The sequence below is a fragment of the Cryphonectria parasitica genome, assembly GCF_011745365.1.
Source record: "Cryphonectria parasitica EP155 unplaced genomic scaffold M406scaffold_3, whole genome shotgun sequence".
NCBI classification, from domain to species: Eukaryota; Fungi; Ascomycota; class Sordariomycetes; order Diaporthales; family Cryphonectriaceae; genus Cryphonectria; species Cryphonectria parasitica.
The window spans coordinates 2,992,755-3,016,200 of record NW_024468911.1 but is presented as its reverse complement, the minus strand read 5'-3'; the positions used below and the strand labels follow the sequence as shown (position 1 = coordinate 3,016,200).

Below are 23,446 nucleotides of genomic sequence, written 5' to 3'. Positions count from 1 at the left end.
AGTCATCAGCATTGATAACACATACAACGTCAATCGGTTCAATATGCTACTTTGTCAGCTGGGCGGTATCTCTTCATGCTATACCAACTTCAGTATTGCATTCTATCTTCTCAGTGGAGAACGAGAGGATTCATTCAGATGGGTACTTGATCAGTTGTTCGCTTTAGCTAAGGCAAAAAGCATTGAGCTTCCTCTTGTGATGATCAGCGATTGTGATCTCGCATACAAGAACGCTATCAATGCCTTACTTTCTACTTCGGAAGGCCAAGGAGAGCTAATTGAGATCGCACAGCAGCTCTGCCGCTGGCATATCATGAAGAATGTTGCTCATCATATTCGACAAAAGTGGAACGGTTCTCTGGCAGGCACTGCACTAGGTGAGAGAGGCGGTGGGATTGGCAGTGGGCTTCGTAATGCTCCTTTCTTAAGCACCTCGATATCTCGTGCTATCGGCAATGGCTTTATCATACAGGATGAAGCTGAAGCAATCATGGTAGATGAGAATCGGAAGATGAACAGTCTCGCTTCTCGTCTGCTCAGTAAACCTGATCAGGAGGCTCGGTATGGAAATAAGACGAGAACCAAGCTTGAGAAGATCCTCAGACCTGAACCAGGGCTAGGGCGCAAATGGTGCGATAATGCAGATGGCATTCTATTCGCATGGCAGGATATGGTCTATGCAAAGACAGAAAAAAGCGCTCGTGATATATGGAAAAGTTTGTGCCAAGATTTTCATGACCAACCAGGTAAGTTCTCTCTACAAATACAGCGCGCACTGCATGTGCTCACACAAGATATGTGAGCACATGCAGTGCGCGCTGTAGCCACTATGAGTTAAGTTATGACTAATCTGTTGATAGAGATAATCAATTATCTTCAGAATACCTGGCTGCCCTGGAAGCATGAATTCTGCGAATACGCTGTTAATTCTTTCCGTAATTACGGCATTCGAGTTTCCTCACGAGCAGAGAGTGCTCATGCTGCTTTGAAAGCACATCTTCGCAATCGGCTTACAAGTCTCGAGAAGCTTCATAAAGCAATCATAACTATGCTGGAGCAGCAACAGCATCAGTTTGAAAGCAACAAGGCCAGAGATCAATGCAGATTTTATCTGGGATTGCAACAAGCTGCATTCTTCAAGAATATCAACCGATCTTGCTCAAGGAAGAGCTTGGAGTTGATGAAAGATCAATTTGATCTTGCAGGAAAGATAGCTCGGAATGAACTGCCAGCTACAGCGTGTTCAGGCTTCTTTGCTCAGCAATACGGTCTTCCATGTTGCCATACTATGATCAGTCTCGCAAGCCAATCTCTTTGCCTTCAACTCACTGATATCCATCCTCATTGGAATATTCGAAAAGATTGTCCACTTTCGCTGGATAATATCCGGCTTTACAATATACCAGACTCTCGAGTCCTCCCAAGCAGACATGCTCAAAAGCGTGGCGCCCAGAGCTTAGAAGACTGGGCTGCCAATCTGCCAGCAGAATCAGGCAGTACACAATACATTCAATTTCACGATAAGCCTCCCAAAAAGAGACGAAGATCACGAAGTACTGCTGCTCATGTTGCAGTGCTGAGAGAAGATCTTATGATGGCAATGTCCAGCTTGCGCAAGGAGCGCCGATTGCCACCAGTTTCATCACTCCTGGATCCCTGCACTCCGCCTTCCTCTGCACCTCCTCGTATCCAGAGACAAGCTCACGAGGCTTCAGCATCAGTACTAAGCTCTGCATCAATTGAGCTTAGCCAGATAAGCTAGAGTCGGAAGCGGAAAGATGAGCGATTATCCGTGGGGGAACAGATCATAGAATTTTGAGTGTATTGCAGTTCTTCTCGTGTAGATTGACTTGATGTAGGCACATGCAGTATGCGCAGTCACATCAAGTCAACTCGCACAATGATAGTAATTTTTCTTCATATGCTGATCTCGAGTAGATTAACTTGATATAACTACGCACACAGCATGTGCTCACGTGTTACACATAAGCACATGCAGTGTGCGCAGTCATAGCAAGTCAGCTCGCACAATAATAGTAATCTCTCTTCATATGCTCAACTAAGATAATCAGTCTTCACGTGCTTCCTTCAAGGAAACATTGCAATGACCGACACTTGACAGCCCCACTTGATCGCACGCCACTTGGCGCCTTCACGGGAACTACATATTACTATTAGATGAAGAAAACAAAAGGAAACAGAGAAAACACACGCTGGACCAGGCCTTGCCCCTAAACAGTGGGATCATACCCAAGATGCAGGGCCTGGTCTAATACTGTTGAGGCCCGCGACTGGCCTTCATCGTTTTTCTTGCATGCCTTTTTCAATCGCTTGCGAGGTGGTGGATCTGAAGGAAGGTCTATTGCTATAAACCCTTCTTTGTCTCGCATCGAGTTAATTAGCCGAGGAGGGCGAGGAGCAATCTCCTGCCCAAACACGGAAGAGGCTCTTGCATATCTTCGCTCCCCTTGCTCAAAAGACCTGACAGAGCCAGGCTGAACAAAGAGAGCTGGTTCATGAGCCCGAAAGCAGTGCATCATCCTCTAATGCCGCTGCCTCCAGATCTTTTCTTGGCGTCGCAAATACTCATCATCCGCATCATCGTCTTCCTCCCTTTCCATGTCGTCTTCAGGCACAAGCTTCTAGCCCATGCTATCCAACTTGTGGATTGGGAGTTTACGCTTCCGAGAGCCTCCCTCTGGGTCCTGGGGCGGATGGGCACTCTCCTCCACGACCTCGTCGTCCTCCTCCTCCTCCTCCTCCTCGACCGCGTCCTCCTCGACCGCGTTCTCCTCCGCGACAGCCTCGTCAACAATCCCCTCGACGATCTCCCCGACTGCCTCATCAACTGCCTCCTCCTCCACGATGTCGCCCTCCCAACCCCATCCCATATCAGCCTCAGGTGCTCATCCGCCCTCTGGTTCTTGTATATTGTTCCCATGGTCAGATGAACCCACCGACTCAAAAGGTAGGAATAGCTGCTCGTCTTCTATACCTGCAGAATTGCCCAGTAACAACCTGCCTGAGGAATCCGCAGCTGTATGATCCGCAGCTGCTACAGAACCAGCATCTGCTTCCACCACAGCAGGAGGAACCGCTGCTGTATCTGCTGAAGCAGACACAACAGGAGCAGCTGCGGGCACAGCATTGGAAGCAGGCCCAGGCGCAGGCATAGACAGAGCAGCCGCTGATTGAGCAGGCTGCGAAGCTACAGAGGGGGCAGGAGGCGCTGTATGGAATACAAGCGGAGCAGTATAGCCAATCACAGATTCTGTAATATAAGATCATGAATAGCTATTGTATGTACAATTGCTACAAGCCCCATAAGGAAGCGCGTTGGGTTCAGACACAGGAGCCCGAACACATCCTTGCCAGAGGCCACGCAGATTGCGACAGTTGTCGCATGCCTCAGCTGGTGAGGCTGAGGCAATACCTGAGGCTTGGACAAGGATAGCCTTCAGGTTGATGTTGAATCTGGAGCGACCACCAGTACGGCCCAGGTCAAAGACCTGACCAGCCTCCCGCTCGAGGGTCGCGCGATGAGGATTTGGAACAAGGCTATTGACAGCTAGCAGCGAGCCAAGCCTCTCGAATATACCGGTAGGCTCCTCGCCCCGAAACTCTGGCGCAGTCCTGTACTCTGGCACAACCGTCTTAACATACTCCCACGCAGTGGGAGATGACCGCGAAGCGGCAGGAGCCGCAGCCGCGGTGGCGTTGAGAGACGAGGAAGACGTAACAGAGTCCGAGGCCATCTTGAATCCTAGACAATTGATCAGCAGGTTAAAAAAAGTGTTGTGGTGTTGAGGAAATACTGCCCTGTTGATGATGCCTGTTGGTGAAGAAAGAAAAATCGTAAGCGCAGACGCGGTATAGCGCGCGCTTGAAGTAAATATTTACAAACTGTTGAAGCACACGACGTGTGCCCACGTTACAACTAGCGCTATTTGTCCACCACAGCCAAAGTCAAGCAACTTGACATTCATAGCAATAGATCAATCTTAATAGACACATCTTACAATGCAAATCAATTTGTAACGCAGGGATGTCATGAGTGCACTGCATGTTCTCACCAAATATATGTGAGCACATGCAGTGCGCTTGTGTTGAGGCTGCATGCGCAATTTACAAGATCTCTGTTATGGCTTACAGTGTGGGCGCCGTGCGGTATGTTCTGCCAAATACGGCTAGAGCGGTGGGGGGCGGGTTGATTTCTCCAAGAGGCGGGTTGATTTTACCAAGTCGGTACCACCTCGCTTTCACCTATGTACCAGTCACGACCAGAACAACAGGTTTCTGGCACGGTGATGTGAAAGCTGTTGTACTGATGCCTTCGATAGCAGTTCTTCAGACTCCTCGCACCCGCTAGTGCGATTGACCAAGATCTCTGCCCTTGCGTCGTGGCGATCGCATTCTCGCATGGAGAAGGTCTGGTTCGACATAAACTGGGTTCCAGATGGTGATGCCCCCGGCGCTTTCTTCAAGCTCTACACAGATGCTCAGTTGGATACCCCAACTGGCACACGCCCCAATGATGGCGCCCGCATTTTCATTTTCATTCCGCCGGAGCGCATTCGCCAACTGTCGTGGAATTCGCAGTCTGGCTTACGGCCATGGGGTCTGAACACGGTTGCTTTGAACTTTGACCGCTTACGCGAAATGTCTTGATTTGAACATGCGTTGACTTTCGGGATGTTAGGATGCTATCACGTCCGAGAGTTGTCGTCCGGCCGGTACATTGAGCTAAGTGACAGCCTTGGTGGCATGTGAAGGCTAGAGGTGTTCCCAGTTCTCCGTACGTACGATCCAAGAAATGCATTTCCTGGCCCCATTTTATCGGAGTGCCAAACAATGAGCGTTGGCTGAGTCGAGCAGTGATATCAGACAATTTGGCGCCCCCCAGTTTCTCGGTGATCCCCTTCCTCAAATAACCCGTATTCCTGCCACGGTGGACAAGAAGAGCCAGCGAATCATGATTAGGAATGTATATCCGTCTCTTTCCCAAGCTACTCGGTGTCAGCTGCCTGGTGGTATGGTGGCGGTGCTGGAGCCGACCGGCCGTCATCCTGAATGGAGCCAAGTCAATGTGGTTAATGCCCTAGGCCCAAAATGAGCTTGAGCACCTTCTGTGCCCTTTGCCAGTTTGGGATGCCGCCGATTATTGTGTGTGTTCCGGACAGGTATCAAACTTCAGCGCCAACTCATACCTGCATTTTATCTCTCCGCAGCGTTAGCGAAGCGTCATCCTGTAGATCGCTTAAAATAGTGAATTATATCAAATTAATGGTGGAACACAATTTTGCGCCGTCGGAAGAAGGGGCCTAAAGTGGAAGCCTTTTTTTCTTCTTCTTTTTTCTTTTTCTTTTCTCCTTTCCGTCTCAAATTTCTACATTAAAATTGAGTCAATGAGATTTGCCTACGTGTGCATCCTATCGTGGCTGAATATAGGCTGGAGCACCGTCCAGTGCTACTTTCCAATTCGGTCACGAGCTACCTTGACCCCTCCCCAGGAATAAGGCCCAACAAGCTCCGCATGCTACTGCCAATCAGCAATGCCTAGACCTGTTATGACCCATCCAACATGCAGGTCACGGAACAGGCCCCGGCAACAAGGGACCAGGTGTCACAACCCAACGTCGGACAACAGGCAGTATTACATAATCCAGGGTTAGAGTTGTAATGGAGGGAGGATCTGTAAGTCTGCTCTCAGAGCCTCAGATCCTTATACCATGGATCTATGAATCTGCCACCAGATCCACAGAGCCACGATGAAGAGCTGGATATATAAGAATATGTTCATTACCATTAGATAGACTACCAGGATATAGCTCTTCAGTCGTCAATCTAAGTATTCATTTGTTACACACTTGAATAGCCCCAAAGGCGAATGAAAGCACTTGCACAGATTACTCAGTTATATTTCCGTATTCGATTGGTTATTACTTTGATACCGCTCTTGTTAGCATAAACCCTTTGTGTACTTCAGGATCTTCGGATATTGCAGTGCATCATTACAAGACCCCATCCGCGGCTAGTTGACTTGCTCTCGACTGGCAGTTGCCGTCTCCTGAAGTCTGTCTATAATCCTGCAAATGGCTCAAAATGGTCCTATGTTGGAGCACATTTTTGTGCCCCCGGCTGAACGGGAAGGGTGTTCTAAAATGGGGGTGCTAATTACTGACCGACCACCTAGCTGCGTGAAGATACGAAGCTTGTTACTCTAACGACCCACTAAACTGCGTCTGCTAAACACCTGCTTCGCGACGGCCCAGCCATCTGGATACTTCGGAGCATCTTTCTGTGCTCATTTCCTATTTCGGTCAAGAGCACTTTTTCTTCTCTTATTATCCGTCCTGGCTAACACACGAAGCACAGATGTGGAAAAGCACAGCTGTGGGAAAATGCACATGAGGTACGGAAGTCGCTACCAAAAGTCAATACGATTCTGCTAGTAGAATGATATCCCCTGTACTTCAGTGAACAAGAACCTCACGTGCGGATCATAGAGGATTGACTAAATCATGCCAGGTTTCCCCTCGTGCTTAAGGGAAGTGCGGAGTAAACAATGGCGTAGTATAGGTTGGCCCTGCCAGGGCCTGTTGAGCGGGGCGTCATAGCTACCAGGTTGAGGGCCTGCTTGCTGCATTGCCACAGCCGATGGTTGATTTCGTCACCTGGCTGGCTTGTTTTTTGCCTCGAATGTCAAGTCACCAGAAGGAAGCTCTATCCTCGCAAATGAGACGAGGAAAAAGAAAACGAAGAAAATGACTGAATTATCAGATCAACTTGCTCCTAGGCAATAATTAATACCTATACTATACATTATCCGCCCGCTGTAACTTCAGCATCCTGCTGTGCGTCTTGAAGTATCTTCTTCATTAAGGAATAGAGCTCAGGCTCCGGTCTTTTCCGTCTTTCACCACCTGGGAATACCCCTCTGCGCAGCCTATTGACCCATGGAATCAATGGCTGGTAGTATGAACTAAAGTTCTCTTCCACGATCTTGAGAAAGATACTCTTATCGCCTATCGTACCAACTTTTGATCGAACCAGTTTGTTATCACTCTCGTAATTCCAACTGTCGAACTCAGTTGGCCCGATATCCTCACCATTCGCATCATAGTGGATGCATATCCAGAAGAGCACCCAGAAGAATGACTCGAGGTCGTGCATGAAAGAATGCTGCTCGCCCAGAAGCGTCCCGATTGCCATGAATGCCCTCGTGCCGGTCTTGCTCTTTGCTCCAGAGGCGCCCTCTCGTTGCTCTCTGATGGCGAGGTCCAGATCAATCAAGAACGAAGGCCAGGAGGGGTTGTTGTCATCCTCGTTAATCATGAGATTGTTGATGGAGATATCTCTGTGGAGGAAGCTGGCCTTGCGCCGCAAGGACTCATGTCCTTCAATGCAGCTTTCCAACGCAGCAAGCAGGGCCGATCGGGAGCTTGCCTTGTAGATAGGCTTTCCATAGTCACGAAGAATAATACGTCGATGCACCCGGTTTGATAGTGCATCGCCGCCAGCCTTCGTTGGAAATGCCGAACGGGATCGCTTGCTGGGGGGCAGAGGGGCGCTAATCTGACTGGATGGTCGCTTTTTGCTAGTAGCGCGGCTGCTGCTGCGCCTCCGTAAAGCCCCAGACGCGATTATACTCGGCGGCGGCGGCATCGAGCGTTCCGGCTGGTAGTTCGTAGCTGTGGTAACATCTAGTTCTCTGCGAACGTTTCTTCGAATATCATCATCCATGCCGTGTACTTGAACTGTCTCGTGATAGTAATATCGAGCCACGTTGATAACGCCTTGATTAGTTGCCTCGCGTAACAATTCGCCCTCCTCATCGCGCTCGGGGTATTGCCATGAGTCTTTGATAACGAGCAGTATCTGTGGGTGTCCTTCGCGATGGGCTTTCCAGCAAGTTGTAGCCCGGCCAGCTATGCAACGTGCGCGTAACATCACCTTATCAATGATAAGGCGCTCTGTTGAACCATTCCGCTTGATCTCAATGAATCGCTTATCATTTGCTGTTATGATTGTCGGGTCGAAGCCAAGCTCCTCCTTGCTCATCCAGAGGAACCCAAGGATTGTGGATACAAACTGCAGCCCATCTTTGTTGATATCGAATTGTTCGGATGCAATCCCTCCAAGCCGGTCAAACTCCCATATCCTCATGAGAGATCCACAAATGGTAAAGCCCAAGACGAAGCGACGGGTATCTTGAGCAGCAAGCACTTCTCTCGCATACGTCCCAAGATCAAGCCATGCCTTTGATGCTTTGTCAGCCGATGGATTGCTCTTCAACTCGCCCGGTACGAGGATATGCGACCAGTGACATCGAGAGTCTTTCCCAGCCTTAGGGTTGTCCACGAAGCCGACGTCCAACTTGCGTTCTGCTGTAGAACCCTGGATCGGCTTGTTGGGTTGTGCCAGTGGCCTTCGTCGATTTGTTGGGGCTAACTTGCATTCTTCTGCTAATATCGCCAGTTTCTCGTTCAATTCCGCAAACCAGCTCAAGACACCGTTCTGATTTGCATCTCTCGGCCATCCGCTCCACCCATTACTGAAGAGTGGTTCGCTGCCTTCCGTGCACTTTTTAAAGACAGCCTCGGATGCTGTCTTAAGACCTGCCACCCGTCCAAAAAAAGCCTCATGGAATTGAGGAAGCCCGACGTACAAAGCGCCGAGTTCATTCCTAAGGACTCTGTCCACATCATCGCGATACTCGGAGGAGTTCGCGAAGCTGCTCGTGTTGTGCAGCCATGGGGTTTGTTGCAAGGAAGAGGCTATCGGTCGGGGAGGCGGGGTGGATTCGGTAACGGCATTGTAGAGTTGGTTCCAGATGAGCGCATCATCAGGATCATCGGCGAGGGCTGCCTTTAGGAGAGGCTTGATGCGGTTGAAGTCGAAGTTGTCGGAACTGACAGCAGAGATCAGTTTGAGGAGATCGTTGCGAAGGGTGCCATAGCCTGTCTTTGATCGCAGGAAACGAATCGTGGGGAGGTTGCGTAGAGCGAATAGAAGATCGAGGACGACATTCTGGAGATCTGAATAATGGTCAGAGGAGCGTACTGGAACGGAAGTAGGATGTCTTTTCGTACCATCTTGGCTAAGCTGCTCTAACGCGTCCGGAGTGCAGGAGACACTCGCGCCTTCGCAGATCGAACTGAATGAAGCGCGGAAGGCATCAAGGCCTTTCCCAATAGGATTGCTTTCGATGATCTTTGACTGAGATTGATCTGCCATGGCGGATGGGACGTTCCTGAGATGGGAGGAGGGTTGGAAGGGACCGAACGAAGACGCGTTTCGCGGCATTTGGTCTGTACGGAGTTTGCCGCCCAGCCCCAGCCACCGAGCTGAGCCACTTCCGGGAAAATAGTTTTCCATAATTAGTCAGCCTCCACAATAAGCTCCTGGCATCGATGCGCGGAGACGTATTCTCACACCGTAAGCAACTACGGCTGGTATCGACCCTATGGGCCACTTTTTAAAAAACCCTCAGAATCATCTCTGACGAGACTGACATATTTCAGGCAAGAATAATGGCTAAGGAAACTTTGAGAAGCACGCATTGCATTGCCTTGTCCTCGCTATCCATGGGGCAGGCCTTGCTTTCAGACGGAGAGCAGTGCTCGCGCCAGCAAGATTGTTTCTGGGCTCGCGAGAGATTGTGTGTGATCATTGGTTCCACGGCTGAAACCGAACTATGTAGCTCGCGCCTGCCGCAGCACAAGATGAAATTCCGACAATGCACAAGCTCGCGAACACCTACGCCAGCAATGTAGTGGCCGCAAAACCACATTCAAGCCGCCGCCAGTCATTCATTACATGCAGGACGACCGGATTCCATAGCTCTACAGTCCCTTCCTCAACCCTATGACACAGCAAGTCAACAACTCGCTGTATCTCCCGGTCTAGCTGCCTAAGGGCTTGAAGAATACTTGAATAGTAAAGATCCATATTATGGACGTATATCTGTTCCTTTTTCGTCTTGAGTGGTGTCGCTGCGTGATTCCGAACTTCCGTCTGGAAGATATGTTCGAGATCGTCGTTCTTCAAATACGCATGCCGCCGGACAGAAGCGATTGTGGGCTTTTCGTATTGCCGCTGTTCCCAAATCTTAACACCAAGCAATCTCACATTCTTGGTAGGGCGAAAGCCTCCGTGCTTGTACAGAATTGTCCAAGCCTCATACTTGGAAGGAACTCTGTGAATAATCAGTTTGAGATCCCATAAATGCACAGTGTGCTTCTTGCCTATTGGGAAATGACTTTTCTCCACCGTTCTGGTCTTCTTGAGAGTCCTGGAAACCTCGCATTATCAATTGGAATGAAGATAGATAAGGTGGGCTTGACATTTCCTCGGACGGATAGAGAACGAGCAAAGAATACGTAGGTGGTAATTGCCGGGAGTGGGCACACAGTGAGAAATGTTGAAGGCTGGCGGGGAGTAGGCCTATAAAAAGTTGTACGTCACGGCCGTCTTTAGCGACGATCTTGACGCGGACCGGCGCGAAAGAGGCTTTGGCAGGGACTTAGTAGAGCCGTACGAAGGATGGCAAGACATTACGTTGCCCTATGATCCTGACGATAGGGAGCAGCGCGATGTCCGCGGCAAGATGCAGCTGGTCATCGCCAGTTTTGTCGATGTCGCGCTGCAAAGCCTCAACCCAGACAATCCCGATAAAGAACGGCATCACCTCGTACCAGTAGCAGACCATTCCAAAGCGGTAGAGGCTTTCAAGAAAGTTACGGAGGGCGCCAAAAGGACCTTCCTCGGTAGCGCAAGTAAGGGTACCCTTGAGGGCCTTGGTAGACAGGACGTCACAATCCTCTACTATACCTCTGCCAGCCAAATATATATTGATACGTGGCCGAGGACGTACGCGGTGGGATACGATAACCTCAACAACACGCCCATCATGGCTTGGGCTCGGACTATCTTCGCCAAGTTTGGGATGTCCAGCGTCAACGACGAGATCAACGAGCAGAGGATCGCGGTGGGTCAGGAACCCATCACTACCGTCGCGAGGCGTCGCCGTTAGCTTATAAATATTATGTGCGCGGCTCTAGCAACGGGTCTGGGATCATGTGGGAAAGGATACAAAGTAGACTGATACGGTGCACGTTTACTTTGGCTCGGTGGTTGTTGTTTCTTTAGTCATGGCATCCTGTTGTTTGCTCTCTGCGCGGCACAGGTTCAAAACGCTTCATGGGGTATTCAAGGATATCGCTAGAACAGCTGCTAAGAAATACATGGTGCAAACGTCTAATCAATCTCCATGCTCATGCACCCCTTTCACAACGCTTTTTGCCCTCCTCATTCTTCTATAACTCATATGGTGTCGAATCCTTCAATATCAGATGCGGTTTCCGTTTGGCTAGGTCCAAGATGGTCTCGGCGAAAACACCATTTGCCCAGGCAAACCAGCTTCCTAAAGAAAAGAAAAGAAAGTGGCGGCGTAGTCAGTTACCAGCATCTTACTTGATATATTCCCAGATTGGACATCATGACTCACTGGTATAGGAAGCCCGGCTGTTGACATCAATACTCTCGTGTATCAGGCCAAGCTTGGCGGATTTGAGGACAAAGTCCAGGCAGCCCGCAATCTCATCGTCGTCCTGGCTTGTCTGTGCCTGGATGAGGAGGCTCATTGGCCACGCGTTCGAGAGGCCAATGTGCGGACCTGCGGGTCTAGTCAGTCCTCTGGTCGCGGCGAGGTCTTGAACAAGAAATCTCTCCAGTCTTACCGCCGATGCCTTGAAACTCCCTTCCCACCAGATAGTACGGGTTTGATGTCCTGCTCAGCAACATCTTGCGTGTATTTTGATACACCTCATCGTCCGACGGCACAAAGCCCATGAGAGGCAGGGCCAGCAGACTTGGATAGTTGGCATCGTCCATCAAAATGGACGAACCATACCCGTCTACCTCGTACGCAAAGACCCGTCCGAACTTTGCGTGCTGGACCACGCCGTGCTCCCAGATCCCGTCTGTGATCGTCATGCTCCATTGCTCGAGCTTCTGTGCCCGTTCATCGTCGCTGGCAGCCTTGAGGACAGCAGCCGCCCTCTTAAGCTCGACTGCCATCATGGCATTCGCCGGGATGAAGAAGCCTAGTATGGTCGCGTCGTCGCTGGGCCTGAAGGCGCTGCGGACGAGGCCCGTGCCGTTGTTCAGCGGGTTCCCCACTCCGTCCAGGTTCAGCGTCTCGGTTCCCGTCCATGCTTGACGCTTGAAAGTGTACTGGTTCCTCTGGAATTGCCCGGTCTTGGGGTTGAAGGTAGACATGCTCTGCTGCTGAAGCACCTTCAGCACCGTGTCCAGGGCCAGGAGCCAGCGCGAAGTCACAAAATCGAGAGACCCGGTGGCTTCGTAGAAGTTGTTGGACAGGGTCAGGAAATGACCAAGAGAATCGAGCTCGTACTTGCACTCGAAGACGACAGCTGGCTCGTAAGCCGGATGGACGATATCGTCTTGACCGTTGAACGAGACCTTGAGCCCCGAGATGGGCGGTGGCTGGAAAGCGTTACAGTAGGGCGACTGGATCACATACTCCGCTTGGGTATTGACGGCGCCGAGTATCAAGTTAAAGATTGCCTTGTCCTTCTTCGCGAGCGGCATGTAGGGCGATAATTGGTTGCAACTATCCCGTAGCCATTCTGCTGTGATATCTCCCGTCACAATAAAGGACTGCGGCCCCTCCCATGCGCCATTGTCCAGTACGCTCTGTCCAGAGCTCTTCTTCTTGAACTTCTTAGTCCCATCGGTATGAAATTTGACCGTCGTATCTGTCGTCGAAGGAAAGGCGTTCTCGAAGAGCCGTGCGAGGTCGGGGTCTTTCATGCGCGAGGTGACATCGCGGATGACCTGTTCGACCGCGTCCGAGTGGAACGTTCGACATTTTGGATGGGGCCGCTGGAAGGGTAGTGCCAGAGGTCCCTCGCTGTTTGGTCCATGTGGGTGTTTAGAGTACTTGGAGTAATCGGGACACACCGCGGCCCAGTCTATCCTGTCGTCTTCGGTCACCGGCTTCTCTTGTATGCTCCCGAGCTGCCCTGCGCACAAGACAATGCGCAGCCACAGGGCGTAGCTCAACGCTAAGTATCCCCAGCCCATACTGAAAGGAGTGTGTAATAAGTCGTAGCCGAGAAAGATGGAGCGCGACAGGCGGTTTGGTCGTCACGAGGGAGCACAATATAAGCGGCGAGGCGCAAACCTGCCTTTCCTATAGACAGTAAAGGAAAGTAGCGCCCGTCGGCCTCCACCTCTGTCATCAGTCGTCAAGAGTGAAAATTCGTGACTACTTCATTATAGCGAAGTGTAAATAAGGGAGGGAAATCGTGGGACCGTGTGTGGGTGTAGTTGAGGGAGACAAGAGTTCATGTGCTAGGAAACGTTGGAGTTGGAGATTGGCCAGCTCTATTGTCCACGTACCCCAGGTTTCCGGAGACACTCAAGCCGCGGACCCCTATCCTACAGGGGAATAAGTACCCCGCGTTACGTGCAGGGATCTCCAACGGGGTCTCCTATGTAGGCTAGAGGCCCCTGATCCGGCGCTGGACACAAGGGGCCGCAGTGTGCCAAGGCAACTAGGGTAGGTCCATACTATTCACGATGCTGCGGCGCTTTGCTGAGATATGCAGGGACCTGGTTGTCTTTGTGTCATGCAGACATTTTTCAATTGAGAGTTGTCGCCTCATTAATACCCCCATCGAATTCCCATATACTGTAGTATGCGGCTCGATGATCTTTGCTCGTCTAAATGATGCCGCAGCCTAGCGTTTGAATACATGTAACTATCTTATTTCTTGCCGAAAAAAGACATGATATTGCCCTGGCCCTTTGGCGCCGGCTTCTTTGCCTTTGCGGGTTGTACCGCGGTCTCGGTCTTCTTCTTGGCAGGCGCCGCTGCCTCATCTTCCGAGAAGGACTCCCAGCCGGGTTCCTGTATGGTGACTGACATGTGTTAGTAGCCGAACTCTTAAGCTTGTGTCATTGAACTTACCCAGATAACCCTTGTCGTCTATGGCGGTCTTTTTCTTCAGCACGCGCCTCCTTCCGCGGCGTCTCCCGTTTCCAGTGCTTGAGACGACTTCAGCCGGCTCCTCGTCTGCCTTGTCTTCAGGCTGTGGCGCTGCCGGCTCCTCTTCGGGCTCCTCCATGGGAGTGTCCTCCTTCTCTGGCTCTTCATCCTCACTGCTCTCCTCCATCATCCGCTTCAGCTCTTCCTGACGATCCTTCTTGGTCTTTCGCCCCGTGTCGCTCGCCTTCTTTGGCTCAGACATCGTTATCGAATCGTCTTCACCATCGTCTGAGAGTGTCGGCATGCTTGAGTCGTCGGCTGCAGTGGAGGTCGCTGACTGAGAGTTTTCTGCCCTCTTTGGCTTTGATGCAGCTTTAGCAAACGACTGCATGATACCACCGGGTGCACCGCGCTTCGGCGCAGGCTTCTTGGTTCCTGATGACACCGGAGTTGACTCCTTGGACAACGGCTTCTGCTCTACTTTCGGCTCCTCCTTGACGGTCGCGGCAGGAGCGGGCTTCGACGGTGCTGGCTTCGTCCCGACGGGCTTGGAGACAGGAGCGGCTGCCACCCGGGCGGCTTCGCGGCGCTCTCTTCGTCGGACATGAGGGTTGTGAATGGGCGCAGTGATCTTCGGCTGATCGCCGTGAACGCCTTCAGTTCCCACGTCAGGGACTGGCTTGGCACTGTCTGAGAGAATTTGCATGTCCTGAAGCTCTAGTTAGTCAATCACAATGCTTGAGCAAGGGCACGACACGGACCTTAATCTGATGTGCACTTAAACTGTAGACATGAAGGGATACGACGTTCTCGTACAGGGAAAGGACGTCTGAAATAAGTCAACTCCAGATATCCGAGCCTTGGATGGAATAGCATGGTGTACCTTTGAGATTCTCTTCCGCGACGAGAGACAACGTCATCACAGGCACTTCTTCGGCAACTGACATGGGCTCTGGAGGAGAGCTGGTCATCTCCACGTCTCCGTCTTGCTGCGAATGGCCATTGGTATGAACTGATTTCTTGTTACCATAGATCATGTAGGTCGCATGCACAGCCCCAGAGCGTTTTCCATTCTGCCAGCCATGGTAGTCGTAGAGCATTCTGTAGTCGGGTGAGCAGTAATTCTAATGCGTGCAATTCACAAGAACTCACTGCTTAGCAATGTTGACGTTGACCCCCAGCGCCCGACTCAAAGTCCGGTAGGTGATCTGGACATATTGTCAGGACACGCAAAGTCGAGGTCGAGGATTGCACGCAGGTCCTTCTCACAATCTTGCCCTCTGAGACGACCTGCTCAGCGAGGTACTTCCTGTAATCCTCCATCTTGAAAGGTAGAATTGGCCCAAGGCTGCACCAAGATTCACTTAGCCTTCGAAAAGCACATGCAAAAAAATTTAAAACGGCAAAGGAAAATACATGCAAAATGTCGGAAATGGAACAAGAAAGCAATGCCAGTGAGTGTCGTAGACACAAGCCTACCATTTCGAGACGCGTGGTGGGGCCCTTAAAGTAATCCGCACTTAAGTAAAACGCGCCTTCCCCAAAAATTACTGTCCTCGATGACGCGCCTCGCGCCTTCGTTTGCCGCCTCATCCTCTTCGGTCGGCAAGACCCTTCAGCCGTCCTACCACTCTCTTCACCTTTCCTTCAACAGCACATACCTCACTTGTCACGTGCTCCATTATATCTATCCATTGCTTTTGGTTTGATGTACATAAGATAATTTCGCAAGTGGAACGGCGAGAATGGACTCTCGGACTGCGGGCCCCGCCACCAAGGACGATGCCTACGATGTCTCAGACCCAACAGACTGGTTTGGGACTCCCCTGTCCAGTCTTATGCAGGTCGAGCAGTCGCTGCGATGCCACGTCTGCAAAGACTTCTTTCAATCGCCCCTCATCACATCTTGTTCTCACACTTTCTGCTCCCTCTGCATACGGAGGGCTCTCAACACCGACGGGAAATGCCCCTTGTGCCGCACACCGGATCAAGAATCGAAGCTGAGGGGCAACTGGGCCATCAGGGAGGCTGTTGAGGCCTTTGTGAGCTCCAGGGAGGTGATGCTGGACCTTGCACGCCGGCCGCTTGCTGGTGAGACTTCAGCAGGTCCGTTTGCGACGACCAAGAGGAAAGCCCGCGAAGGGTCTACCAACGGCGAATCCACGAGTAAGAGGACTAGGATGTCTACCCGATCGAGCAGTGCGAGGGCAGCAATTACCACGGCAGCCATGATGGAACAAGAAGCAGACGTGCCCGAGGCGGAGGAAGTAGAAGAATATGTCCCTGGTAAGGTCCCCGTACGTCCTGGAACAAATGGTCTTCGAGGATTTTGCCTAACAGCATGTGTCACAGATGACGGCTTAGTTGCATGCCCGATCTGTCAGTGGCGAATGAAACCTGAGAGAGTCGATAAACATCTCGACACCGACTGTCCAGGAGAGCCACAGCCTCAGCCGAGCCCGTCAAAAACGAAGAAGACCTTTGGGTTGCCATCAGCACGGTCTTCAGGGACACCCCCAGCCATAACGTTCGAGAGAATTCCGTCAACCAACTATTCCCTACTGAATGATACAAAGCTAAAGAAGAAACTTGCGGATCTCGGAATACCGACCTGGGGCTCTCGCTTACTTTTGGAAAAGAGGCACAAAGAATGGGTCATGATTTGGAACGCAAATTGTGACTCGGCACGGCCCAAGACGAAGCGAGAATTAATGCAGGATCTGGACACATGGGAGCGCACGCAGGGTGGCAATGCCTCAACGATGTCCCTCTCCGCAAACTTGGGTGCCCAGATCAAGGACAAGGACTTCGACGGTGCAGGCTGGTCCGCCAAGCACAACAACTCTTTCAACAACCTCATTTCTCAAGCGCGAAAGTCGCATAAAAAGGTAGAAGACAGAACGCGGGATGTAGCCTCATCGTTCGGCGACAAAACTGATTCCGAACAGCCGCGGGTCAACGGCACGAGGTGTGAGCATTCTCCAGAGCTTGGGGACGTAGATGCGGCACATCCTAAGGACGGGCCAATTAGGACCTCGGAGATCATTGATTTGTCGTCACCGAGGAAAATTGAGGGTGCCAGAGGAGCTGATATACCCAGTGGTGACAGTTCGATCCCAGGAATAAATGCAGTCACCGGTTCTGCGTCTGCAGGCGCGCCATCATAACCCAGCATCAGCTTCAACTTCAGATCTTTAGTACCGGTGTAGTCACCGTGAGTGCTGCCGCTTCCATATTTAGGTTGCTTTAGCGGGCGTTGTAGAAGAGCAGAAAGCGATCTGGTGTTTGCATCCATTTGTGCATTTCAGCGTCATGCACACAATAGTGATCACAATCATGAAAGTCTGTCCTTGGTGTATTGGCTTCAGTAACTTGTCTTTTACGGCAGAGTAATACCGCAGTTTAACATTCGACTCGGCGTGTCGAGGACCAAGCAAACATGCTTAGAGACTCGGCTCTTACAACAACCTACGCGGAGAGCAGGCCATGATGCGAGACTTTCATGATGATGAGCAAGCCATCCCAAACAAAGGCCTTTCACGTAAACGTAAGAGCAGTCTAATCGGTGCGATGCAGTCACATAATTGTCTCGTCTGTATGGAGAAGTCATCCAAAGCCACCTATATATACACACGCTATGAACACATGCAAGTCTTGCTTAAAACCTTCAGTGTATTTCCTATGCTACGCGGCGTCTCAGATCACCCTTCTACCTGCGCTTGTGGCGTCTTCCCCAACGACATTTGACTAAGCTCCTCTGACGGGTCTTCCTCTGTATCCTGAATGCGATCCGGAACTGGTTTCAGAGCATCCAGCTCTGCCAACCTCCTTGCCGTGGCCTCGGCCTGCTTTCTCTCCTCGGCCTCCGTCTTTGCACGCTCGACCTCTTCCTCCCTGCTCTTCTCCTCCCGCAACATGGTCTCGAGCTCGTCGTCGATCTCGCTCTCGTCAACGACCGGTGCTTGCTCCGCGAGGATGCTGGATACCTCGTCGGCCTGGCTCATCTGCTCACGCAGGTGGTCCACCACCTCCTCGACGCCTTCTGCGCCGCCGACTTGTGCGTTGAGGCTCTTCAGGACGCCTGTGCTGGAGCCCATGACCTTGACCAGCTGGACGTTGTCCGATGCCTGCTCGATCTTGGCCGACACCTCTTCGAGCTGGCTGAGCGTGGCGAACCGCTTCTGCAGGGACGACTCGGCCAGTTTCTTGGATTTCAGAGCCGCGAGAGCGGAGACGCGGTTCTTCTTAGCAACCGCCTCCTTAGCTGTGATGGAAAGCTCCTCAATTTTCTTCTCCAGCACCGCCGTCTGATGCTCCAGATACTCGGTCAACTCCTTGAGCGATGCGATCGTCTCGTCCTCGGCTGTAATCATTGTGTCGTTGACACCGGTGGTTTTGAGCTTGATCGTCTTGCCATCGTAGAGTAGCAGTCCTTGGTCCCGCGACATGAATCTCAACAAGACCTCCAAGTCTGTCTCTGACAGCTTCTGGCCCTTCAATATCGCGTCTCTGAACTCCGTCTGGAACTGCACCTTGGAGAAGGTCCTCTCAAAGCGAGAAGTCAGGCCCGTGGTCTGCTCAAGCACTGACCTAGATGCGGCCTCCAGATTCGCTATGACCACGAACTGTCCGCCTGGTAGTCGGTCTTCACTGCCAAATGTGAAGGCCCCAGTCAGACCCAGCTGCCTGAAGCCCCACGAGGCGATGCTCCAGGGTATGGAGCCCCATGACTTGTAGTATATGCTCTGCTGTGCGCTCAAGAACTCCTGCAGCGGCACGAGATCCTTATGCTGTGCGGCTTCTCTTATGACGGCGCCGAGGGCGAGGGGGCTTCCGTACTGTTTGCTCTCGAGGGCTCGGAGGAGGGATTCGTCGGCGTTTAAGACGACGTGGTTTGGGGTGGACACTGATGAGCCTGACTCTGCAAAGCCTGCGCGTACGAGGCTGGCTAGACCATGTCGCCAGGCTGATATGTTGGCTTGAAAGCCATCTGGGTTTGTGGTACGCTGGCCTCGAAAGTCGGAATACAAGGCGGGAAGACGAGACCTTTTTTCCTCTTTTTGTTAGTCCATTATGATGCGTATCGAGCTCGTCTAGTCTACGTGTCTGCATATAATTTGAGGAAGGGGGTGAGAGGGGGAAAATGGGAAGCAGGCCAGGTACCTTCTGAAGCCCGGCTCATGTTCGACAAGCCACTCCAGTGCGTTGCTCATCTTGTGATGTGAGATCGCTGCCTCGACGTGGACGAAGAAGTGGCAGATGACGTCGTTGCTGCTGGGCACGGCGGAGCACTGCGGTCGCGGGCACCTCCTCTCCTCGCGACTGGTCCCTCAAAGGCATGAGCAGGAAGTGGTCCTGGAGAAGTCCTCAGAGTTTTGAAAACATCAAAAGCAACATTAAGGTTTTGGATGTTGGCCGGAGCGCGAAATCGCGGTCTGCAGAAGGGCATTGTCTTGTTTACTCCTGCAGCAGCCGCTATCTGCGCTGGTTATCAGGCCCACATGACTTCTGAGCGTCGCCCTAGCTTTATAGGCGGGCGTCGCCTGAATACAGAGCCACTTGCTGAGGTGTCAGGGGTCCTCTGGCCTCTCTTAGCCTTCCGCTATACTAAACGCTGTACCTTGTTCTACCGCCGAGACTACACTCCTGAATAGTAGCTTATCTACTGTCAAAACAAGTACATCGCTCTACATAACCAAGTACTTATTGTCTTTGAAGTATCTCGTGGATGTCAACGTCTTCAACTTTCTCTCTCATATTGACCTTTTAGACTCCAAGTTTCCTCATCGCCTCCTCCGCCAGCCTCCTCCATTCCCTCGCAGCCTCCTCCTTTTCACCCCTTGGGCACACTTCCACGATCGCCCGCACGTAGTTCACCACCAACTGCATGGCCTCTTGATATTCATTAGCCCTGGCATCGCTTAGAATAGTGAGACCTTTTACTGCACAGACTTCCTCAAACACCCTCATGAGCTCTGCCTTTTCGGCCCTAGACTCGTCGCCCTCCTTCATGTTCCACAGGAATGCCTTGACGGGATTCCACCTGGACGCAGGCACGACCCCCGCAAACTCCCAATCAAGTATGCCCGTGATCCTGTTCGTAAGAGGATCCAACATGATGTTCGCAAAGTGAAGGTCCCTGTGCGCCAGGACGAGCCTCGTGTCGTCCAGCTTGAGCTCTCGTGCCCTTCCTTGCCCGTCGCCGCCCCTGAGCAGCCCCACGAATGCCCTCAGCCGTGGGACGAGATCCCTCATCCAGGCAAGGCGCTCGTGCCTCTCGATTGCGTAGACGTACTTGTCCACGCTCGCGGCGCAGAGGGCCGTGTAGCTCTCATAAGGCCCCCCTATGTTCAAAGTCGAGACGGTCTCGTGCCCACCCGGCCAGTACCTCTCCACATCCGGCGCCTGCCAAAACGTCTCGTCCAGCACCTGGCCCGGAACAATCGCCGAGCCGCCTCCGTCTGCAGAGGAGGGTTCCAGCCCCCCGACCGCCGTCCACTCGTGCGCGTGCAGCTGGGCCACGAGGTCCGCTAGCTGAGCGACCAGGTCGCGCCGCGCCGCCTCGTCGAGCCTGTCTAGCACCTTATCGACGCTGATACCCGGGGCGCGCTCCAGCAGTGTGTACTCGTGGCCGAGCGGGTTGGCCTCGGTGGCGTCGAACCGCACCACAGCCGGGACGGGAATCGAGGTATTAGCTCGAACCCATTGCATGACGGCAACCTCGTTAGTCGTCTTGATGCGGGGCAGGTGGCGGCCCGAGACGCGGAGGACGAGGGTTGTAGAGCCGTCTGGTTCTTGGGGCAGGGCCGGGGCCAGCTCACCTTGGGCGTTGGCCTCGGGCGGGAAGGTGAGGAGGTAGAGGGTGTGGTAGGCTGCAGCGACGATGAGGGGACTGATGAGTTTTGCTGGCGGCAAGGAGAGGGAGGTGAGGAGGGACTGGATGGTGGGATCCGATAGGGTGGGCGGAAGGTATTGCTGTGGTGTTCCCATGTTTGCTGTGTTGTTGTAAGTAAAATGAGTTCGGATGGTTGTTCCAACAGGGAGTTTCAAAAGGTCATGACGACTTATGAAATGGACAAGACATCTCCAGTATGCGACTTTTAATACTATTTGAGAATACCATACAACATCATGATCATTTCGACTCATCACTGTACAGTATGATTCATTTTCTGGGGGTGGAGATTCCGCCTTTATAAGTTACTGTAAATGGCATAGAATCAAGCAGTCTCTTATGCATGCTCGAATGATGCGGCTCATATGGGATACAAAAGGCAAAGCGAGTATATGTCAAGTATAAGTAAAAGAACATGGAAACGCTGTAAATTCTCTATTCTAGCAAATTGTAAAAAGAAAAGCCATCTCGTGAAAACTCTACACTCTTCTAAGCAGCCTGTGCGACCTCCACGGGACCTTCAGGCAGGTGACTCGCAGCAATATTGCACTGGCGGAACAGACGGACCTCGTCCTCAGCAAATGCGCCGACGACGCTGTGGATGAGTCCCCGGTTGTGGAACAGCACCAGGTCACCCTCCTGCCAGTCGTGCGCGTAGATCTTGCCGGGCGCGATCCCTTGCCTCTGCAGGCGGTAGACCGTCTCGCGCACCTTGCCCAGGTCATCGACGACGGTTCCATCCGCGAGGTGCAGCTTGCGCACGGCAGAAGGATGCACTTGCAGGGCCAGCTTCCCGTTGACGGGGTTCCGCCAGCACATGGGCAGGATCTGGATCTTGTCCTCCTCGATCTCGGGCAGCTGGTCAAGAGGAATCTCTTTGCCTTCCGTCTCCAGGCCCAAGCCTGTGGACCGCGACCGGGCACCGCTCATCCAGATGTATGGGTGTGGGGCGTACTCGACGCGCGTGGAGCGGGCAAAGGCCTGGTCCTCGGGCGACAGGGCGTCGAACATCTCGTAGCCGCTCGCAAAGGCTGTCGTGCCAAGGGGCACCTCCATCTCGTCGCCTGTGCCGTCGTCGTAACGGCAGATCTGGCGACGGCCGCCAGGGACTTTAACGGCGAGGAGGGTCGTCACGATGGGTGGGGCGAGGCCGTACAGAGCAGCGTCGATGTGCCACCTGTAAAAGCGTGTGAAGTCGAGGTCCTCCTCGGCTGGGATCGAGGTTGCGTGGAAGGTCTTGTGGTGTGGGTGGCGGAGCTGGATGTTCTTGAGACCCTCGTACTCTGGCACGAAGCCGTTGCCGATCACCTGGACTTGAGGCTGGTGGGCTGCGGAAAAATTATCAGCATCCAGGCTGATGCAGAGGATGATGAGGAGGCAGTGAGTACTCACGGATGGTCTTCAGGTCTGGGTGCAGGATGGAGCGCTTCGCGTCGATGGTCTTGCCGTGGCCATATGATGTGCCGGCAGGATCAAAGCGGCGGGTGAGCTCGAACTGTGCCTTGGGGGTGACATGGCTCTGGTTCTTGAAGACCAGGACCTGGTTGTTGAAAAGGGCATTACGAATCACATCGAAATCGGCATCTGCGTGTCGGAAGTTAGTCATGATTGTCTTGGGGATGGAGGAGGGCTCAAGAAGTCTTCTTGAGGGAAAATACTCACCGACGAGGTTACCGATTTAGCCTTGGGAAAAAAGGCATTACGGGTATAGTTCTCGCCATACATGCATATTTCACATCATAAATCACATATCACGATGCAGCGGCAGATGCAACGATGCGCGTGTGTGGCTCATCGTATCTTACCCGTGAGATTCTCAATATCAACGTTGTCAACGACGGCGCCGAACTTGATGCCGGAACCCTCGGTGGTGGAGGACAGAGGCTGAACTGTGATGGCAGCCATGACTGATATTGATTGATAATAACACAGGAGGAGATGAGAGCCTTCCTCGTGTGTTGTTGTTCTTATGTGAACTTTCTTCTCTTTGATTGCTTGGAAAAGTATGGTTGACAGCGAATTTAGGAACAATACTGGTAAGAAGTAGGTATACTTGAGTAGGTAAATAGAGAAACAAAGGAGACGGATCTGGGGAAGGAGAGGCGGAGTGCCTTCCACAATATTTATACTATGATAAGTAGAACATGGCAGGTAGGACAGCGGGGAGGATCGTCCAGGTCAACGCGGAGGCGCCCGAGAATAGAAGAGGTGAGCCTCGCTGACCTCGGCGGCTACCGGTGTAAGCACTGGCCTAGTCCGGCAGCTATCTTCTAGGCCAGAGATAAGCCAAGCTGTAATGATAGGCGGCTGATAGTGGGACAAGCCACAGATTACTTGACAAGGGACCAGTGAGTGACTTACAGTTAGTGAGTAGAGCCCTGCACAGTCACGACAGTTACCGTATCGGATCTGATAAAAAACTGTTGTTTTATCTACTATTCCCCTTATTGATTGTTTCTTTTTTAAGGTTTGTCTAACAAAATGTATTTGCCTGTCACACACCCACTCATTTGCCACCCGTTTGTCCACAGTAT

General features: G+C 52.1%; 9 protein-coding genes across 9 annotated transcripts; 2 read left to right on the top strand and 7 right to left on the bottom strand.

The window, feature by feature from the left end:
* Window positions 1-2,642: 2,642 nt before the first annotated feature.
* M406DRAFT_69655 (uncharacterized protein) lies at window positions 2,643-3,755 on the bottom strand (the record flags this gene model as incomplete). Its single annotated transcript, XM_040925289.1, has 3 exons — window positions 2,643-2,873; window positions 2,958-3,271; window positions 3,434-3,755. The coding sequence occupies 3 exons, from the start codon at window positions 3,753-3,755 to the stop codon at window positions 2,643-2,645; spliced, it is 867 nt and encodes a 288-aa protein (XP_040778477.1).
* A 3,001-nt stretch (window positions 3,756-6,756) lies between these two features.
* On the bottom strand, window positions 6,757-9,249 carry M406DRAFT_275086 (uncharacterized protein). The gene is made up of 2 exons (XM_040918244.1): window positions 9,093-9,249; window positions 6,757-9,038 (listed from the first exon to the last, which is right to left on the bottom strand). Exons 1-2 carry the CDS (start codon window positions 9,235-9,237, stop codon window positions 6,823-6,825), a joined length of 2,361 nt encoding a protein of 786 aa, XP_040778476.1. The 5' UTR covers window positions 9,238-9,249; the 3' UTR covers window positions 6,757-6,822.
* A 1,171-nt stretch (window positions 9,250-10,420) lies between these two features.
* On the top strand, window positions 10,421-11,035 carry M406DRAFT_328588 (uncharacterized protein; the record flags this gene model as incomplete). Its single annotated transcript, XM_040920344.1, has 2 exons — window positions 10,421-10,440; window positions 10,480-11,035. The coding sequence occupies 2 exons, from the start codon at window positions 10,421-10,423 to the stop codon at window positions 11,033-11,035; spliced, it is 576 nt and encodes a 191-aa protein (XP_040778475.1).
* A 156-nt stretch (window positions 11,036-11,191) lies between these two features.
* On the bottom strand, window positions 11,192-13,305 carry M406DRAFT_345482 (uncharacterized protein). Its single transcript, XM_040922086.1, has 4 exons — window positions 13,058-13,305; window positions 11,742-13,003; window positions 11,510-11,677; window positions 11,192-11,425 (listed from the first exon to the last, which is right to left on the bottom strand). Exons 1-4 carry the CDS (start codon window positions 13,108-13,110, stop codon window positions 11,319-11,321), a joined length of 1,590 nt encoding a protein of 529 aa, XP_040778474.1. The 5' UTR covers window positions 13,111-13,305; the 3' UTR covers window positions 11,192-11,318.
* A 490-nt stretch (window positions 13,306-13,795) lies between these two features.
* On the bottom strand, window positions 13,796-15,340 carry M406DRAFT_338265 (uncharacterized protein; the record flags this gene model as incomplete). The annotated part of the gene is made up of 6 exons (XM_040921329.1): window positions 13,796-13,950; window positions 14,000-14,726; window positions 14,779-14,846; window positions 14,901-15,118; window positions 15,170-15,225; window positions 15,287-15,340. 6 exons carry the CDS (start codon window positions 15,338-15,340, stop codon window positions 13,796-13,798), a joined length of 1,278 nt encoding a protein of 425 aa, XP_040778473.1.
* Window positions 15,341-15,762: 422 nt separating this feature from the next.
* Window positions 15,763-17,184, top strand: M406DRAFT_252418 (uncharacterized protein; the record flags this gene model as incomplete). Its single annotated transcript, XM_040916842.1, has 2 exons — window positions 15,763-16,303; window positions 16,358-17,184. The coding sequence occupies 2 exons, from the start codon at window positions 15,763-15,765 to the stop codon at window positions 17,182-17,184; spliced, it is 1,368 nt and encodes a 455-aa protein (XP_040778472.1).
* Window positions 17,185-17,580: 396 nt separating this feature from the next.
* Window positions 17,581-19,230, bottom strand: M406DRAFT_345481 (uncharacterized protein; the record flags this gene model as incomplete). Its single annotated transcript, XM_040922085.1, has 3 exons — window positions 17,581-17,796; window positions 17,843-19,063; window positions 19,181-19,230. 3 exons carry the CDS (start codon window positions 19,228-19,230, stop codon window positions 17,727-17,729), a joined length of 1,341 nt encoding a protein of 446 aa, XP_040778471.1. The 3' UTR covers window positions 17,581-17,726.
* A 553-nt stretch (window positions 19,231-19,783) lies between these two features.
* On the bottom strand, window positions 19,784-21,007 carry M406DRAFT_328583 (APH-domain-containing protein; the record flags this gene model as incomplete). Its single annotated transcript, XM_040920343.1, has 1 exon — window positions 19,784-21,007. The coding sequence occupies one exon, from the start codon at window positions 21,005-21,007 to the stop codon at window positions 19,784-19,786; it is 1,224 nt and encodes a 407-aa protein (XP_040778470.1).
* Window positions 21,008-21,324: 317 nt separating this feature from the next.
* Window positions 21,325-22,817, bottom strand: M406DRAFT_350595 (Clavaminate synthase-like protein; the record flags this gene model as incomplete). Its single annotated transcript, XM_040922565.1, has 3 exons — window positions 21,325-22,240; window positions 22,305-22,496; window positions 22,718-22,817. 3 exons carry the CDS (start codon window positions 22,815-22,817, stop codon window positions 21,402-21,404), a joined length of 1,131 nt encoding a protein of 376 aa, XP_040778469.1. The 3' UTR covers window positions 21,325-21,401.
* Between the last annotated feature and the right edge of the window lie 629 nt (window positions 22,818-23,446).

Excerpts from the sequence above, each read along its gene's own strand:
- M406DRAFT_275086 (XM_040918244.1), bottom strand. The coding sequence starts at position 9,237 with ATGGCAGATCAATCTCAGTCAAAGATCATCGAAAGCAATCCTATTGGG. Across the intron at positions 9,039-9,092 it reads AGAGCAGCTTAGCCAAGATG|ATCTCCAGAATGTCGTCCTC; the intron begins GTACGAAAAGAC and ends ACCATTATTCAG.
- M406DRAFT_345482 (XM_040922086.1), bottom strand. The coding sequence starts at position 13,110 with ATGGGCTGGGGATACTTAGCGTTGAGCTACGCCCTGTGGCTGCGCATT. Across the intron at positions 13,004-13,057 it reads CTGTGGCTGCGCATTGTCTT|GATAGACTGGGCCGCGGTGT; the intron begins GTGCGCAGGGCA and ends CGAAGACGACAG. Across the intron at positions 11,678-11,741 it reads GGAGTTTCAAGGCATCGGCG|GTCCGCACATTGGCCTCTCG; the intron begins GTAAGACTGGAG and ends CTAGACCCGCAG.